Here is a 19,633-nt window from a genome sequence, read left to right on the forward strand (position 1 = left end):
ACAAGGCTGTAAGACCAGAGGGGCTTAAATGGGCAGCCGTATGATTAAATATTACATTTCTTTCTAATGCATAACATAGGAACATTTTTGAAATGGTTCCAACTGGAAAAATGGTTTTGTTTTGTGTTGTCTAACAGAAAGATGTTGTGTGATAATCCCTTTAAGGCCTCTTGCACACGACCGCATGTGTTTTGCGGTCCGCAAAAAAACGGATCCGCAAATACAACGGATGACATCAGTGTGCATTCCGTATTTTGCGGAACCGAACAGCTGGCCCTTCATAGAACAGTACTATCCTTGTCTGTAATGCAGACAATAGGACATGTTCTATTTTTTTGCGGAACAGAAATATGGACATACGGAAACTGAATGCACACTTCAGGTTTTTTTTTGCGGACCAATTGAAGCGAATGGTTCCGCATACTGTCCGCAAAAAAAATGGAACGGACACTGAAAGAAAATACGTTTGTGTGCAAGAGGCCTAAGAAAGCGGCATAGTACTATGGACTGTATACAATCTAGTGCTCAGGTTCCAGTGTTTCTAGTACGACCGACAGCAGGACAGGATTCAATAAAGTGCTTGATGCAACATTTAGTTAAAGGGGTTATCCAGGAAAATATATTTCTGACTTATCCTCAGGGTAGGTCTTCAGTATTAGATCTGAGGGGGTGTGACACCCAGGACCCCAGCCGATCAGCTGTTAGAAGAGGCCTTGAGCGCTGCAGCCTCTTCACTGTAGATTAGTCACGAGGCCTAGTTGCAGCTCAGACCAACTGAAGTGAATTGAACTGAGCTGCAATACAAAGCACTGCCACTATACGATGTATCGCGCTGTCCTAGGAAAGCCGCCGGGAGCCCGCATAGGTCACAAGAGCTTTGGTGAGCATAGCGGCTCCCTGGAAAAAAAAAAACCTGATCGGTGGGTGTCCCGGGGACTTGGACTCCGCTGATGTGATAACTGTGACCTATCACCGTTATCTTTTACAGGATAACCCAATGACGGACATGCCACATTACAAAAGACCTTGTAACGTTGTATGACTTTTGTGTCGTGTTGATCCTAAATTACAATCTGCATTCTACTGCAGAGCTGAAATCTCTCAGCATTCCTTGCTCTTTCAGGGTCAGCACTGAGCTTCTGCTGATTTGCATTATGGGATGAGGCACTGTATTATATAACCTGATGTAGTGAGGCAGTTAGTTTTTACTACATTATAGGCATTCAGCTAAGCTGATGGGGGTCATCAAGCACCTTGACTGTTTCCATTAGCAACTGGCACAACTGTTAGGGCTGTTTCACACGAGCGGATGCCGTGCGTGACATCCGCTCCGTGAATGACAGCCAAGACCCGATGCGGACAGCAGAAGCACGGAGCATTAATATGATTGATGATGCTCCGTGCCTCTCTGTGACCTCTTTACTACGAAATCACAGCGAGATAAAGTTGTCACCGTGATTTCGTAGTAAAGAGATCACAGAGAGGCACGGAGCATTATCAGTCATGTTAATGCTCCGTGCTTCTGCAGTCTGCATCGGGTCTTGGCTGTCATTGACGGAGCGGATGTCACGCACGGCACCCGCTCGTGTGAAACAGCCCTTAATGCAACTGTGGAGTATAACAGGCTGGGTGACTTTTTTCATAATTTTTTTTGCTTTCAACATGTATTTTACTTGCTGTGATTGAATGGAAACTGATACAGACTGATCACATTGGGTATGCTATAGTAGAACAGATTCTAGTCTAGATGATGCTAATGCCTGTTCACGCAGACTTTTTTTTTTTTTTTTGCTGGAGGCAACTGCGGACAAGAATAGGATATGTTCTATTTTTTTTCAGGAATGGAATTGCGGACCCGAAACTGCGGAATAGAATTGCGGACGTGTGAATGGAGCCTTATAGCCACTAGAAGAAAGAACGTGCCCTTTCTTGGTGGGGTGTTCGGGGGATGCTGCAGGTAACTGCTAAACCACAGGCGGGTCCGCGGCCATCACACTGGAAACCAGTGGCAGAAACCAGGAGGGCACATTCTAAGTATTCTACAGCAGAAACCCCCATGTGAACGGAGCCTACAGATACCAACCTGTAATTTCTTCGTATTCTGCCATCCTATAATGTACAAAGTCTAATGGTCCTGCACTTGTCTAGAAGAGAACGCCAAGATAATCTGGGATCTTACAGAACCAGAAGCTGAAAGCCAAGATCTGCCCTCATGGCGGTTTGTGCTGTTCTCTATGCTTACAGGTATATTTTCAAAGGATGTCTGATAATCCAGAACATCTGATAATCCAGACAGAAGGAAATTCAATGGAAGAGATGTCATATCCTTAGAACAGCGACCCGGAGGTACGTGTAGGACGATGCCGTCAATCTAGCGCACTGGCAGTTGAGTGGGTGATGCTTCCATAGTTATATTATCACCATGGTAACTGGAATCTTCTCATCTCCCCGACACAAGAAACCATCTACAAAGCAGCGACTCCCCCGGGTTATTGCAGACAGCGAGCAAAAATCAAATACTGGTATAGGCGATAACCTAAAGTAACAAAGAAATGCAGCTGTTTCTATGGCAACAGCTTGGCTGCACTAATCTCTGTGCACGTACAGAATATACGGTACATATATAGAGAACAGATTTATCTACCTGCATACTGCTACTGTCACCATAGGTTATGTTTTATATTAACTCCTCTGCCTCCAGGATGGCTGAATGTGTTCAGGTACCATTCCCCTTTAACTACCAGCATCTAGAATGGACATGGCCATGACAGGGAGCTGGGACGTGATGGAGGAGGACATGGTGCTGCATTGCACAGCGAAGGAAGAAATCTGCACATATCAGAGGTTTGGGCTGGAATAAGACAAGATGCTTGAAGAAGGGGAGGGAGAAAACAAAAGCAATGTGGGCAAGAGACAGGCATGCATTGGGTTAATGAGAAGATACAAGGGCAAGTGTCCTTGGAGAAAAGTCTACTGCAGCCAAGAGAGGGTCAAGCAAACTGCAGCATCTTGTGGGGGCAGGGGAGGTGATGATCTGCATGGAGAGAACATGATTCGCAGGGGACGAGGAATGTCCCTGGCGCCAGAATAGAGCGGCATATGGCTGCGCCAGGCTTCATGCAAGTATCTCCCCGCGTCTCTCTCACATCTATTTCCTGATGCAGAAGACGCCCTGAAGCAGTGAATAATGCGTTATTATTTAATAGGTCTTTATATCGCCATCCAACAGAATTTGTTCTCTGCATAACAGTGGATGGTAAGATGCAGGCTGCCTGCATTAATACATCAGCACTCAATACCGAAAAAAAAAAAAAAAAAAGATCCGTCACCCATTGACTTCTCTTGGTTTGTTCAGTTTCGATTTATTACAGCTGCCGAACGGAACGGATGCATCCTGATCAATTATACTGAACGGCAAGATCTTGCTCCGGCAGAGGATCTCTAAACCAGAATGCAAAGCGCAGATGTGAAAGTAGCCTTACACAAGCTTTCCCTCCCAGCAATCACATGCAGCGATCTAATCCGAAGCGTGAGGAGAAGCGATCTCCTTGCCATCACTCGTCCCCATGCTGTCTAGTGGTTTGCTGGCAGCAGATCGTAATTAGACACCACAATCTGTCACGGCAAACAATGATTTTTAAGCGTGCTTAAAAATCATAACTGTCCGATGTACAAGCTCGTAGTATTACGGGTGCATTCACACGACCGTATAAATAGATCCGCATCGGTTCCGCAATTTTGCAGAACGGGTGCGGACCCATTCATGTCAATGGGGTAGCAAAAGATGTGAACAGCACACAATGTGCTGTCCGAATCCGTTGTCCCGTTCCGCGGCCCCGAAAAAAAATAAGCATGTCGTATTCTTGCCCGCAATTGCAGACAATAATAGGCATTTACTATATAGCGCCAGCCATGTGTGGTTTGCAAAATACGGAGCACATACGGCCGATATCAGTGTTTTGCGGATCCGCAATTTGCGGACCACAAAACACTTATGGCCGTGTGAATGTACCCTTGGGCTGTATTACACCTGCTGATTTTACGTTGTTTGCATGAACGCTCATTAGCAATAATCTGGCAGTGTAATACTACCGCTGATTGCCCGATGAACGAGCAAACGCTTGTTCGTCAGACTATTGTGATTTGTAAGCACACTTAAAAAAATCATCGTTTGCCGATGGAATAATGATCGCTCCCCCCATGCTGCGGAGGAGATCGTTGCATGTAATAGCAGCAGTCTCCTCTGCTAGCTAGCAAGCGATTGCCAGGAGGGAAAGCTTTCCTCCCAACAATCGCTTGCTCAATCGGCCTGTGTAATACAGGCTTTACACGGCAAGATGATCTCTAATGAGCTAAAATCCACTGTATGTTTATGTGCCGTTTAGTGGAATGTGACCTATTGTTCCCTGTTATCAGCCACATCAAGCCTATTAAAATCCTTGACTACAAGATATCTAATTTTCTTCCTTCTGTCTGACGCTCGACAGCTTGGTAGTGCCCTGTCTGTGGCAGGGAAAATATAGCAGTATGAACAGAGTCCGTACAAGGCAGCCCAAGTCAGGAGAAGGGGGTCCTAAGAGACGTCCATATGGACAAGGGTCGTCATGACAGGACACCCCCTCTAACATTTGTGACCATATCATCAGCTCAGTCTGAACGGATGGACTACACACGGACAGCGCAGTCCTGATCTCCAGATTCAGGACCATGGACAGCTCAGGAGACATTACTGCATCACGCTGCGGCTCGAGTCCTGCTGCCCTAAGCACTTTTCTTTCGAGAACGGCTGTGACATTGCGATAGACTATCAGACCCTGGTCTTGGCTCACAAGTACACCCTTCTTAACTCAATCTGCACACTGACTAGAAGCACTGAAGATCAGAGGAAGCAATGGGCCATGTGCACGGTCCTCCAACGTGCAGGCAGCTTATTCACAACAGCCGCTCTCTTAAAGAGGACTCGTACACATTTGCATTCGATGTGAAATAAAACTTCTGAAGCATCTTTTCTTAGAACTGTATAGTGACACTATGTTATTCCTGCTGGAAATGTAGAAATAAAGTGACAACAGGGCGTTACCATTCCCCTTATCCACTACTTGTGACTGCACATTCTGACACTATGTAATGAACGCTGACAGGGTGAAGGGAGGAGAGGAATAGTAACATCCAGTTATCAATTCATTCATAATTCCAGGAGGAATAACTGAGGAGAAGCTAAATGCAACGATTTAAAAAAAGAAATAGTTGGAAATACAACTATACAGTCAACTTCCGTGCTTCTGTTAATAAAGACGAGTTATAGGATTATCTGGAAAGTGATGAGCACAGATTTCCTTACAATAAAAAAATGGAATGATCTCTGACGGAACGGGCACCGTTTTGATCACATGAACACATATGGCAGCACCGAACAGATGGAAAGCAAAACCTATTTGCTTAAAAGCATGATCTTATCTACTGATCCAGGAACGTGAACTGTAGATGAGATCCCCTAGTCCAGTCGCTCTGGAATTTGACAGGGGTTTTTGCTGAGCCATCTGCTGCCCGCAAACCGCTCAACGCAAGCTCCACATGGGCACTGCCATATGTCTGGACTGAAGGCATTAATAAGCATTTCTTCACAATGTAGATCGGCTGCAATGCTAGACCGCTGACTGCAGTTCTTCATATTACAGGTTATTATCTCCAGTTCGTCTCATGTAAACTGCTGGGGGTTGGGGAGGGACCATCATACAATATTTGGAACAAATATTCCCAGGAATAACATTTTGGAATCCCCATAAGTGAGAGATAATAAACATTTTATTATTAGACGGGGTTCACGCCACATTTTGTCCATACAGTGGCATCCATTCACCCTAGAGTTCCATTGAAAAAAATAAAATAAAAAAATAAAATGTACACTTTTTATTACTGGACTCTGCAGGATACAATAACGTGGCGCGCTGCGTTTTTGTGTCCTCTTTTTTCTAACGTATACGGCATAAAATGCGATGTGAACCCAGCCTTAATTTCCAGTATTAGATAAAGAATTCATAATCAATGTATAAATGTTATGTTCTAAAACTTTCCAACAAGCTTACTGTTGTGAATTCTCACCATTTTCAAGATCACTGTTTGCTGTCAGTGAATGAAAACACGTGTTTGCATTCAGAAGATCTCTATGCATTTCTAGTCCTGCCATCAGCTGAGAAGCAGATACAAATGCTCTGCGAGCTAAATACATATCTCTGGTAGTTTTCTACAATGTGTCAGTCTACAGTGCAGGCAGCTTTCACATCAGGGGTATTGGTTTCTGTAGTTCTACTGAATTTGTTAAAGGGTCACTTTTCAAAACATTTTTGATATGTCAGAGACATATCAAAAGTTTAGATCAGAGGGGGTCTAAGAACCAGTTGGAGCACCAGGTGGCGGGGCAGAATCCTTGGAGCAATTCTTTTGTAACACCCCTGTGGTCTGCACACTTTCCCCTCCACCTGGTTGACAGGGCTAGACATCAGCATGCTGAGGGCAGAGCTGTGTCCTAGCACACACATCATATACACTACTGACTATAGCCTTACAATATTCAGAAGAGTGGATTATAAAACTACTATAGATATTACTGGTTTAATCACAGGCACAATATTTGATTTAAAAAAAAACAGTAATACGTATTAGCTTTCTAAGTACAGAAAAAAAAACTAATTCTTAATGTTATAAGGTTATAGCTTGGAGGTAAGTGGTCAGCCTATAGCCTTATGCTGAGAATAGTGGCTTTTTATGCTTAGAATGGTAATACATATTAGGATACTTTCACACTGGCGTTTGGCTTTCCGTTTGCGAGATCCATTCAGGGCTCTCACAAGCGGTCCAAAACAGATCAGTTTTGCCCTAATGCATTCTGAATGGAAAAGGATCCGCTCAGAATGCATCAGTTTTCCCCGTTCCGTCTCCATTCCGCTCTGGAGACGGACACCAAAACGCTGCTTGGAGCATTTTGGTGTCCGTCTGATGAAACTGAGCCAAACGGATCCGTTATGACACACAATGTAAGTCAATGGGGACAGATCCATTTTCTATGACACAATCTGGCACAATAGAAAACGGATCCGTCCTCCATTGACTTTTAATGGTGTTCAAGACGGATCCGTTTTGGCCATGTTAAAGATAATACAAACGGATCCGTTTTGAATGGATGCAGACGGTTGTATTATCTGAACGGATCTGTCTGTGCAGATGCATGACGGATCCGCACCAAACGAAAGTGTGAAAGTAGCCTTACTGGTTCCTTTACAATCATGTAGTGTGCCTGTGGATAAACTAGTAATATGTATTAGCTTTCTAAACAGAAATCCACTCTTATCAATATGGTGAGGCTATAGTAAGTAGTGTATATGATATGTACATGCTATGACACAATTCTGCCTTCAGCATGTTGATGTCTAGCCGTGTCAATCAAGGGGAGGAGGAGTGTGCAGACCACAGGGGTGTTACAAAAGCAGTGCTCCAAGGATTCAGCCTTGCCCCCTGGTCCTCCAACGTGCTCATTTGCACTTGAATAAAAACGCAGATATCTCTGCAGCTGTTTAACAGACAAAGCAAAGGTATTGTTTTATTCAGCATGATCAACCCTACCAGGCAGTAGTTAAATAGTGTTGATTATGTTGAGACTCTAAGAACAAGCCCACAGAAAGTTAATTTCTATTTAAAATAGTTAATTTCTGGCATTGACCCCGAGCTTATCTCTGAGTGAAGCTGCTAGATTGTCCCAGCTGTTTTTGATAAATAGAGTGTACAAGACCCCACTATTCCTGCTTAAAATTGGATGTAGAGGAGACTCCTGTTGTCCAAAATGTAGTGAGTCAGAGGCTGATCTGTTACATACGCTATGGAGCTGCTGTGCAATAAGAGACCATTGGAGTGAGGTAATACAGCTAATCAATAAAGTGTATAGTGCACATTTCCCTCTCAATCCTAAAATGTGCCTACTCTGCATTTTTTAATCTGATCAACTACAGACGCCTATTATTATAGGAATAAATAGGATGTTGTACCAGGCACCAGGCACTCTGGCAGCCAAGTGGCTACAAGCACTGCCTCCTGTTATAGCAGAGTGTATAGCATGACTAAATGTTATTAGACTGGAAAGAGGGGGGTCTATCTCAAGCGAAACTGCTTCTCAAAATTTGAGGCTATATGGGGTCCCTGGATTGATAGATCCAGAGTCTGCAGACCGTGGTTGGCACTTACTAGGGGACTTATACATCCATAATTGAGGTAGGGTACAATACTAGGGAACCTGAAGTTATGACATTGTAGTGTCCTCCTAAATCCAATTAAGGGTACGTGCTGATGACTGGGCCTTGCTGCTACCCCGGGGGAGCCTCTTCATTCTCCTTCTCTTCAGGGAGTCAACCCTGAATCTTTATTTCTCCTCCTCTTCCTTAATTTTTGGCAGCCAACTGTTAGGGCTCAGGCACAGGAACGTTTTTTGCATTTCGTATACGGACCGTATTTTGATTCCGTATACGGAACCATTAATTTCAATGGGTCCGCAAAAGATGCGGACAGCACTCTGTGTGCTGTCCGCATCCGTTGCTCCGTTCCGTGACCCCGCAAAAATTATGAGACATTTCCTATTCTTGTCCGTTTTGCGGACAAGAATAGGCATCTCTATAATGGGCCTCCTGTTCCGTTCCGCAAATTGCAGAAGGCACGCAGGCGGCATCCGTTTTTGCGGATACGCAATATGCAGACCGCAAAAAACTAAACGGTCGTGTACATGAGCCCTTACTGTGATTGTCTCGTGGGGGGGGGGTTGTGGACTTGCACTTGATTAATACTTAAGTCAATTATGATTGTCATGGCAATACTCTATCCTACTATGTCTGAACTGTTTTAGACACTGTAAACATGATGTGCATTTTATTTGTTTTTGGATAAAACTTAATAAAAAGATATCTGAATAAAAAAATAAAAAAAGTTTAGTGGATTTTCTGGGAGTAAAACATTGCTGACCCATTCTCAGGATAGGTCATCAACATTTAATCATGGGGCACCGCGGAATCTTCCAAGGGTAATGACATCACGTTTATCAGTCACAGGGCCTAAGTGCAGCTCAGTCCCTTTCAAGAGAATGGGATGCAATACCAAGCACAGCCACTATACTCTGAGGAAACAAATGCACCGTAGCCTCTTCATACGTAGCCCCCACCTATCATATATTATTGATAACCTATTCCGTGAACAGGTCATCAATACTGTACTCCTGGGAACCTGTAAATTGTCATCATATAGAAGCAGGAAGGGTGTAAACATATGAACTGCAGACAGCTATACTATACAGTCACCAGAATTCCAACATAATACAAAAATACGCAAAACTCTGCCCTCCCCAAGTCTACAATCTGAGAAAGAGCATCTCTCTCAAGAGAATATCGGACGGTAATGCCAGAGTGTCTATCCAGGGCCCCCACATGTTATCAAACCTGTTTAAAGTGGACAACTCCTTTAAAGGGCGTGTCCAGGATTTTGACATTGATGGCCTATTCTGCATTATATTCCATTTTTATAGATACCCTTTTCCAACCAAGTTTCTCTCTGAATTCCTCCACTGCGGATGAATTCTGCTTTATCCAGGGATCGGCTGCAAGAATCCTAGCTTGGCAAGACACCCCTAACCATTGCTCTCATATTACTGCCTAAGGGTCCATTCACACGTCTGTATGCATTTTTTGGACCGCACATCACCGACACACTCATAGAAAATGCCTTTTTTTTTTTAACTCGTTTTATTGAAGTTTAACATTAGGCATGAGTCAAGACAGCAAGAAGTAGTGACAGCCCACGCAGGGGAGTCCCAAACTTCACAAGCAAATATTCAGATACATATCACAAAAGACAGCAACAGAGACAGTGACATTATGTGAAAGAAGAAAATGCCTTTTCTTGTCTACAATTGCGGACAAGAATAGGACATATTCTATTTTTTTGCGGATCCGGAAGTGCGGAAGCGAAAGTGCGGATGCAGAGAGCACATTCCGGCCCCATTGAAAATGAATGGGTCCGCACCTGTTCCGCAAAATTGTGGAACGGATGCGGACCCATTTTGCGGACGTGTGAATGGACCCTAACTAGACTGAGCCCCAGAAGACAGCTGGGTGTGCCATGTGGTAAGAGAATTGGCATCATCAATGTTAGTTATTGCCGACTGTGAAAATAGTTTTTTCAAATATGAAATCGACTTAAACTAGCACATTCATTCTGAAAATAAAACTGCATCCTGTACACAAAGCCTAGGAATGGGTTAATGTGCCGCCATAGTGTTAAACACAAAGCAGAGCACCTATTTGCTGTTCAATACCCCAGAGAGGATCTATTCCATTCATAAGTGACGCTTAAGCCACTGGCTAACATGCTAATAAAATATCAGCATTAAGCCGAGGGAGCAGGGGCATCAGAGAGATTATTTATAGCATGCGGAGATGTGGTTAATTCCCCAGCGCCTCCATTATTCAGTGCACAGCCGGAAACTGCCTTCTGGTTCAGCAAGGCAGAGAACGCGGGAGTGATGCAGAGATATCAAATGATTGACATCATTGTCAGCACTTCAGATATTAAATCCATAGTAAGGATACATCACATGTAAATAACCGTAAGCCATTTACTTATGGGGTATGTACAAACCATAAAGACACAGGCCTCATTTAAAGGGGTTTTCCGAGACTTAAAGGGGTGTCTGCATTTTACTATTGATGACCTATCCTATCAGATCGGCGGGGGGCCAACACCCCTCAACCCTGCTGATCAGCTGTTTACCTGCTCGCCACAGAAGTTGCAGCGGTGAGCAGTATAATTACAAGTATGGCGTCCCCATTCACTTCTATGAGACGGATCAGTCTATGGGGATGCCATACTTGTAATTACACTACTTATTGCTGCTGCTGCAAGCAGTTAAACACAGCAGAGAAGACAGCGCTCATATGAACGCTGCCTTCTCTTCAAATAGGGGGTGCTGGGTGCCCTGAGGATAGTATACATCAAGGATAGTATACATCAATAGTAAAATGTGTACAACCCCTTTAAATACTGATGACCTATCCTATGGATAAGTCATCCCTATCTGATTGGTGCTGCGAAGAGGATCTGTGCTCCATGCTATCCTAGTTGACTACCATGCATTCAAAGAAAACAGGAGCGTTATTTTCTTCACATGGTAGTCAACTAGGATAGCCCAGCGTTTCATCATGGAGCAAAGATCGGCTCCGCAGCAAACTGACATGACAGACAGCTCAGCTCTGGGCATTATAAGTAATGTAGCAGACAAGACGGTAAAGTGAGGGCACTATATGGGGAGCATTATATCTACAGAGAACACTACATGGGGGCATTATATCTAAAGAGGGCACTACATGGGGGGGGGTGTGTATATATATATATATATATATATATAAATAAAAGGGCACTACATGGGGGCATTAAATCTACTGAAGGCCCTACAGGAGGGCATAATATATACTGGGGGCAGTACAGAGGTGCCTTATAATGCCCCTGCAGTGCCTCCAGTAGTTAAATCTACAGAGAGCACTACATGGGGGCATTATATTGATGGGGGGCAGTATATGGGGCATAATATCTATAGAGAGCACTACATGGGGGGGCATTATATTGATGGACAGCACTACATGCAGGGCAGGATATCTACTAAGGGACATTAAATATACTGGGGACACTACGGAGGGGCATTATGGACAATGATCAAATCCAGGTGTATACGGTTATCAATTCACAGTCAGTATGATGGAGGATGCTAATTAGCAGTCCCAGAAGGATGTTCCATCTAACAGCGTGTGTGAGGGGTTTTGTAAAGGAACACATGGGAGGAGGAGCGGAGCTGTGCTCCTGCATATACACACAAAAAAAAAAAAAAAGGGTCAGTGAAGAGAACATGTCACCAGTGAACTGTGAATTGGGAAGTGCTTGAAAACCAGGTATGAGCATTGCTGAGCGCATAAAACGTTACATTGAATCCAAAAAACATATCTGCAATTTTTTTTCAGCTGTATTTTAGTCAGAAATGGGTTTATACATTTTTCATGCACAAAGATTTCCGTAGCCTTTAAGAAACAAAAGCTTAGCTCCGATAACTCTCTATGGGCAACAAAGACAGTTTTCCTTTTAGACAAATTCCATAATAATCAGTTAATTAGACCAAATATTTAAAGTGCCGAGCTGATTTACGTGGGTTTCCCCCATCTTAGAGATTTAGGACTCGTTTCTGTGACTCCAACTAAGGCTACTGTCACACTTGCGGTAGAGTGATCCGACAAGCAGTTCCATCACCGGAACTGCCTGACGGATCCGGCAAAACGTATGCAAACTGATGGCATTTGTAAGACTGATCAGGATCCTGATCAGTCTTAAAAAATGCCTGATCAGTCAAAAAAATGCATTAAAATGCCGGATCCGTCTTTCCGGTGTCATTCGGCAAAACTGATCTGGCATTTTTATTTTTTATTTTTTTATTTTTTTATGAATGCCGGCTCTAATACATTCCTATGGAAAAAAATGCTGGATTCGGCATTCCGCCAAGTCTTCAGTTTTTTTCGCCGGAGATAAAACTGTAGAATGCTACGGTTTTCTCTTTTGCCTGATTAGTCAAAAAGACTGAACTGAAGACATCCTGAGCGGATTGCTCTCCATTCAGAATGCATGGGGATATGCCTGATCAGTTATTTTCCGGCATTAAGCCCTTTTGACGGAACTTAGTGCCGGAAAAGAAAAACGCTAATTTGAAAGTACCCTAAGGCATAGAGTAAATTGAACAAAAGTCTGCCAGCAGTTTTGGGGCAGGGTACAAGAGACAATATATACCTCTGTCACTGCCTTTAATCCAAGGAGTGAAGTTAAAATTAAATGTAATTGCTGTGGACAGGATTAAAAACAGATTTACGTATTACCTCCTGTCCTCCATCCTTAGGTCTGTCAGCAGTTTGGCACTGACAAAACTGCTCACAGACTCCCTTGAAAGTGGTGGTAAAGTCTGTAATAGTTACAAAAGCAGCCAACAAAGCTTCCAGTAACTCCTAACTACTTTACCATACATGTACAATAATATCTAGGTTTCCTACTCATCCACGCAAAGAATCCCCACGTTCTGGGTTTTTCTTACCTTCCACCTCTTGCCCAATGGAGAGACCAGCCCATTTCCTCTATAGAAGCAGAAAGCAGAAGGCAAAAAAGAAAAAAAAAGGTAACCATCTGTATTATGAAACAGTAGATACAGAAACTGCTACCGTAACAAACAGTGGTGAACTTAATATTGTATTACTTTGTCGATTCCATGTTTCTTATTTTTCTTGCAATTCTTTAAAGAAGCATTTGCCACAAAAAGTTTTATCCTGACTTGTTATAGAAGTACATATAAACTGCAGTGAAGGTACAGTAATCGTCTTACCAGTGACTGCTGTGTCATATGACAGACACTGTGACTCTCAAAATAACACAGCATCTTATGCGTGGACAGGAAGCCAGTTTCTCTATGTATTCCTCATTTAGACGACCGTATTTATCTGAATGAGCCCTCATAGGAATTAATAGAGAAACTGACTTCCTGTCCTGTGTCGGTTGGAGAGGCAGAGAACTGGTCACATGACACAGCTGAGGATCAGAAAGGAGGTTATAACTCACAAATACAGTCACTGGTAAGAAGGTTACCGTCACTACAGTTTACATCATGTACAGAATAAAGATTTTTGTAGGAGTGCTTCTGTAAAGGTGTTGTCCCATGTGCTCTCATATAATGCATCATTTCCAAATAACGCACTTACTTATTATCTAAATACTTTTTATATCAGCTTTGTTTACTGCTCGTTGCCAGGGGTTATGGCCACACCAGTGACACAGCTGTAAACTCCACATGTCCAAAACAGCCAATCACTAGTATGATGCAGTCAGTTCGGGTCAGGGGAGCCACGGTCAGTCTAGGACAGGCATGCCCAACCTGCGGCCCTCCAGATGTTGAAAAACTATAACTGCCAGCATGCCTAGACAGCCTACTGCTATCAGTCTACAGAAGGGCATTGTGGGAGTTGTAGTTTTACAACAGCTGGAGGACCGCAGGTTGGGCATCCCTGGTCTAGGAGATGTGGCCACCACACGGACCGAGTTTCTAGGATTGAGCACGATCGTGTGAGCCAGGGCTTAGTAAGAGCTCAAGACTGCTGAGGTCATTGATTGGTTGCACTGGTCACGGGCTATATACCTGCATGTCACCACTGTAGTCTGTAAACAAGAAGTGGCACAGAGAATAGCGTTGCAGTGAGACATAAGTATACTATCATTTTTAAGCTGTTTGAAGATAACTTAGTGCTGCAGTCTCTTCTCTGTTTACCTGCTCGCTGTAGACTTCGCAGTGATGAGCAGTGTAATTCCAGTCACTTGGATGGGAAGCAGCAGCTGTAGTTACACTCTGTCCTATTCAAGTGAATAGGACAGAGGAGCTGTAATTACACTGCTCGCTGCTGCAATGCAGGTAAACAGTGAAGAGATCTCTGCACTTGCTGGAGCGCTGCGTTCTCTTCTAACAGCTGATCAACGAGGGTGATTGGAGTCAGACCCTCACCAATTTGCTATTAATGACCTATTCTGAGGATAATGTTTAAAGAATTATTTTATTTCTAAAATTACAGAATTCCGGGTTCAGTATAGATAAAGTGATATCCAATCTCGCTCATATATCAATGAATGTTTCGGTCTATACTGGACCCTCATTTCTGTAACTCATAAATAATTCTTTAAAGATTATTACACCAAGTGCCGTGGATCTACGTTGGAATTACTTTTCCACTGGCACCACACACAACGGAGCGCAGGAGCCATCTTCCTTTTTTGTCTATCCTGAGGATAAATCATCAATATAAGAAACCAGACAACTCCTTTAGGGTCCATTCACACGTCCGTAGTGTATTGCGGATCTGCAATACACCAGGCCGGCACCCCCCATAGAATTGCCTATTCTTGTCCGGACAAGAATAGGACATGTTCTGTTTTTTTTGAGGAGCCACGGCCTGGAAGTTCGGGGCCGAAGCCCTGAAGTTCGGGGCCACTCTCCGAAAATGCGGATGCGGGGAGCACATAGTGTGCTCTCCACATCTCTTCCGGCCCCATAGAGAATAAATGGGTCGGCACATATTGTGGAACGGATGCGGACCCATTTGCGGACAGACTGCAGATTCAACAGTAGTAAAGAACACAGATGCAAGGCTCACATAAGAAGAGCTGAAGAGCTTCCCAATGGATTCTGTGTCACATATCTGAAGGAGCAGGAAATGTAAAACATCTTTGTCTTACCTGAGGAAGGCTGAAAGCAATATTCCCTGGCAGGACAGTGTGGTGGGTCTTCACGGTGAAGATATATCGATGGTTCGGGGATGTCCTTATAACGACATGCCTAGAAATAGATGGTGGGTATGTGAATATCAAGAGGCGTCATTTTTACTAGATAATAAGTCAGTCTTATGATAAGGTATATGGATATAAGGCAAGGAATAAAGTATGTGCAGTCAACCAGGCTACAAATGTGGCCACTGGTTCCATTAGAAACTGATAGTCACAACCAGTCAAAGTATCCCAACAGAAGAACAAACCACTGTTGCCTGGCAAGACAGCCACAACCTTCTGCTCTACTCTGCCTTGTCTTCCAATAGGGCCAATGACACAAGGTGGACACATGGGCACCGGGAGGAGTATCACTAGAACAGTGGTGTCCCCAAAGTCCCGGCAACAAAGCTTTTAGAAGGATTGTGTATAAAACACAACAAGTAAAGCACTGAAAATTCTGTTCTTGAGGATTCCAACAGTTCCTCTCAGAAGAATTATCACCTCAGCAAATAAATGTCCCACAACATGAGGTTGGAGGCTAGTTTTCCATTTGCATGAAGAAGTGTGGCTTTGTTTTCGTAAGTGCTCTCCTCAATATGAGAACTTGTAATTGCAGTTTAGCTGCTAATGAGCGAAGGCTGGCTCCACATTTAGGAATCCTCCATAATTATCCTGAATCGTTAACACTTTTCACAGCTGAACAAAAAATTCTGATCCAACCAAATTTTCGATGAAGCCTGCTGAAAGCAGCATACCCTGTGATGGATTCTAAATCAACAGAGGGGTCTCCTCCCGTTCATTAGCGAGAGTGGAAAGAGGCTACACTTGCACTCTGTGGAGGACCTGTCCTTCCATCACAAATGATATCAATGGAAACGGTAATGCTTCATATACCCAGTGGTGGCGCTGCAGAGAAATATAACCCTTAGTTTTCCCCCACATAACTGAAACAGATTGCTGGGGATCCTATTAGCGTGACACCCCATAGAAACATAGAATGTGTCGGCAGATAAGAACCATTTGGCCCATCTAGTCTGCCCAATATACTGAATACTATGAATAGCCCTTGGCCCTATCTTATATGAAGGATGGCCTTATGCCTATCCCATGCATGCTTAAACTCCTTCACTGTATTTGCAGCTACCACTTCTGCAGGAAGGTTATTCCATGCATCCACTACTCTCTCAGTAAAGTAATACTTCCTGATATTACTTTTAAACCTTTGCCCCGCTAATTTAAAACGATGTCCTCTTGTAGCAGTTTTTCTTCTTTTAAATATTCTCTCCTCTTTTAGGGCTCTTTCACACTTGCGTTCTTTTCTTCCGGCATAGAGTTCCGTCGTCGGGGCTCTATGCCGGAAGAATCCTGATCAGTTTTATCCTAATGCATTCTGAATGGAGTGAAATCCGTTCAGGATGCATCAGGATGTCTTCAGTTCTGGAACGGAACGTTTTTTGGCCGGAGAAAATACCGCAGCATGCTGCGCTTTTTGCTCCGGCCAAAAATCCTGAAGACTTGCCGCAAGGCCGGATCCGGAATGAATGCCCATTGAAAGGCATTGATCCGGATCCGGCCTTAAGCTAAACGTTGTTTCGGCGCATTGCCGGATGCGACGTTTAGCTTTTTCTCAATGGTTACCATGGCTGCCGGGACGCTAAAGTCCTGGCAGCCATGGTAAAGTGTAGCGGGGAGCGGGGGAGCAGTATACTTACCATCCGTGCGGCTCCCGGGGCGCTCCAGAGTGACGTCAGGGGGCCCCACACGCATGGATGACGTGATCGCATGGTAAGTATACCGCTCCCCCGCTCTCCGCTCCTACTATGGCAACCAGGACTTTAATAGGGTCCTGGGTGCCATAGTAACACTGAAAGCATTTTGAAGACGGATCCGTCTTCAAATGCTTTCAGTACACTTGCGTTTTTCCGGATCCGGCGTGTAATTCCGGCAAGTGGAGTACACGCCGGATCCGGACAACGCAAGTGTGAAAGAGGCCTTACCTTGTTGATTCCCTTTATGTATTTCTATCATATCCCCTCTGTCTCGTCTTTCTTCCAAGCTACACATGTTAAGGTCCTTTAATCTTTCCTGGTAAGTTTTATCCTGCAATCCATGTACCAGTTTAGTAGCTCTTCTCTGAACTCTCTCCAAAGTATCAGTATCCTTCTGGAGATATGGTCTCCAGTACTGCGCACAATACTCCAAATGAGGTCTCATTAGTGCTCTGTAGAGCGGCATGAGCACCTCCCTCTTTCTACTGGTAATGCCTCTCCCTATACACCCAAGCATTCTGCTAGCATTTCCTGCTGCTCTGTGACATTGTCTGCCTACCTTTAAGTCTTCTGAAATAATGATCCCTAAATCCCTTTCCTCAGATACTGAGGTTAGGACTGTATCACAGATTTTATATTCTGCAATGATCACAATATTGTCAGTGTCTGTCTTGCAAGTATAAAGTTCAATCAAATTGCAGGTCTTTATGACTTCCTGGGTCATGACCTCAAAAAAGCTCTATGACAGGTCTTATGCAGCCATATGTTGCTCCTCAAAATGGGTCCTACTGCCAGCTCCTTGTCTCTGATGCTTATTTATCTGGACTTGTAGACGACATCAAGTGAGATCTCTGGATCTGCCTGCTCCTGTGAAACCAGCTGTTGTAGCTAAGCTCATACGTATTTGCATAAATTAGACCAAACCCTCCTCATCTCAACAAAGGGGTTGTCCCTGTTAGCAATCTCTTTCTATATACTCAAAATGCCTGTTAGGAACCCTTTATCAGCGAGCCAGAGTAAACAGAAGTTCTTGTATTCCCTTATACGGAGTGCCCCTCGTTTACCTACTATTTTTTCTGATCTATTTGTGCGATCTGGGTGGACCGAGAGGTGAGCACCCTTATCTATTCGGTCTATAGGTGAGTCACTGATTCACACTAGTTTTCTCCATTTCTTATCCACCCTTCAGTTGTGCTCCTTGTAGACCGTAATGGATATTTGGGAACATATAAACAGTAAATTTAAGAAGATCGATGAACTTGTCTTCAATGATGAAGGAGGTGCTGGATCGAACTATTTGAGATCCAACAGTGATGTCTTTAGAGATTTGGAGAAACTTCTCCAACGACAGCTATGCAATAAGTGGGAGGTGACCTCACTTTCTCATTTTCTACAAAAGGGGATCATTCCGAAAGGTCTAGCCCTGAATAAAACCCCAGCTAGTGACCTAGTCAATGATACCTTTAGAGAGGAGTGGGACACCTTTCTGAAGTCTCAGTCGGTCTGTTTGATACAAATGATAAACGACGGCAGGAGATTTCTAATGAACTAGGCGAACAGATTACTAAAATCAAAAAAGAACTAGAACAGTTCCCTGCTGGGGAGGAGACTAAAGGCTGGCATGATAGAATCTGTAAGAATTTGGATACCCTTAAAAAAGAAATTATATATAAAAAAACTAGGAAATGTAAAAATCAGTATAGGAGTGTCCCCACTGGTGATAATGGTTATATCCAGGAAAGAATCGGTGGAAATATAGACACACACAGATTCACTAATGAGGTTAATGAGATAGCACAACAGGAATCACTCATTGCAGTCACAAATAGGTATGAGGCATTATCATCGCCCCTTTTTTTAGATGGGACTCCCCCCCCCCCCCATCATCGCAGATGTTGGGAGATATTCGCATACTGATTTAAAACTAAGATCCAAAAAGTACCCCAGACAGGAAATGAGCGGAGAAATGGTCACCTTTAAGACGAATGTAGAAAAAGAGTTGAGAGTATTGAAGGGTCGCACTCGGACCTGATCGCACATCCTAATCTGACAAGAAAGGAATGAGATGCGATTCAAGAACTACAGGACATGAAAGAGATTACGATCAGACCTGCTGATAAGGGAGGAGCAGTGGTGATTTTAGATACAGAAGCATATAGGGGAGAATGTTTGAGACAGCTGAGTGATGAGATCACTTATCGAAAAAACTCAAAGGTGATCCCACAGAGGAATACCATAGGGAATTGAGGACGCTCTGTGAGAAGGGAGTGACGGCAGGACTCCTGCGAGACCATGAGGCCAGATATATTACAGAAACACAGAAAAGAATTCCTGTATTCTATTGTCTTCCCAAGATCCACAAAGATCTGAAATGTCCCCCGGGAAGACCAATAGTATCGGGAATTGACTCTATTTTAGCTAACCTCTCGCGGTATATTGACCGCTGGCTTCAGCCTCTGGTCAAGAGCACTGCCTCTTACATCAAAGACACCACTGAT

The 19,633-nt window shown here is 43.7% G+C and overlaps 1 protein-coding gene across 1 annotated transcript in view; it reads right to left on the minus strand.

Annotated features, from left to right (window-relative positions):
* Positions 1 to 19,633, minus strand: part of NSF (N-ethylmaleimide sensitive factor, vesicle fusing ATPase) — a 74,625-nt gene that overhangs the window by 30,823 nt on the left and 24,169 nt on the right. Inside the window, exons 3-4 of the mRNA XM_044296533.1 lie at positions 15,337 to 15,436; positions 13,157 to 13,196 (exon numbers count right to left, since the gene is read on the minus strand). Coding sequence (XP_044152468.1) covers positions 13,157 to 13,196; positions 15,337 to 15,436 — 140 coding nt within the window. The remainder of the gene's footprint in view (positions 1 to 13,156; positions 13,197 to 15,336; positions 15,437 to 19,633) is intronic.

This window comes from Bufo gargarizans, chromosome 6 (assembly GCF_014858855.1).
Source record: "Bufo gargarizans isolate SCDJY-AF-19 chromosome 6, ASM1485885v1, whole genome shotgun sequence".
Taxonomy (NCBI): domain Eukaryota; kingdom Metazoa; phylum Chordata; class Amphibia; order Anura; family Bufonidae; genus Bufo; species Bufo gargarizans.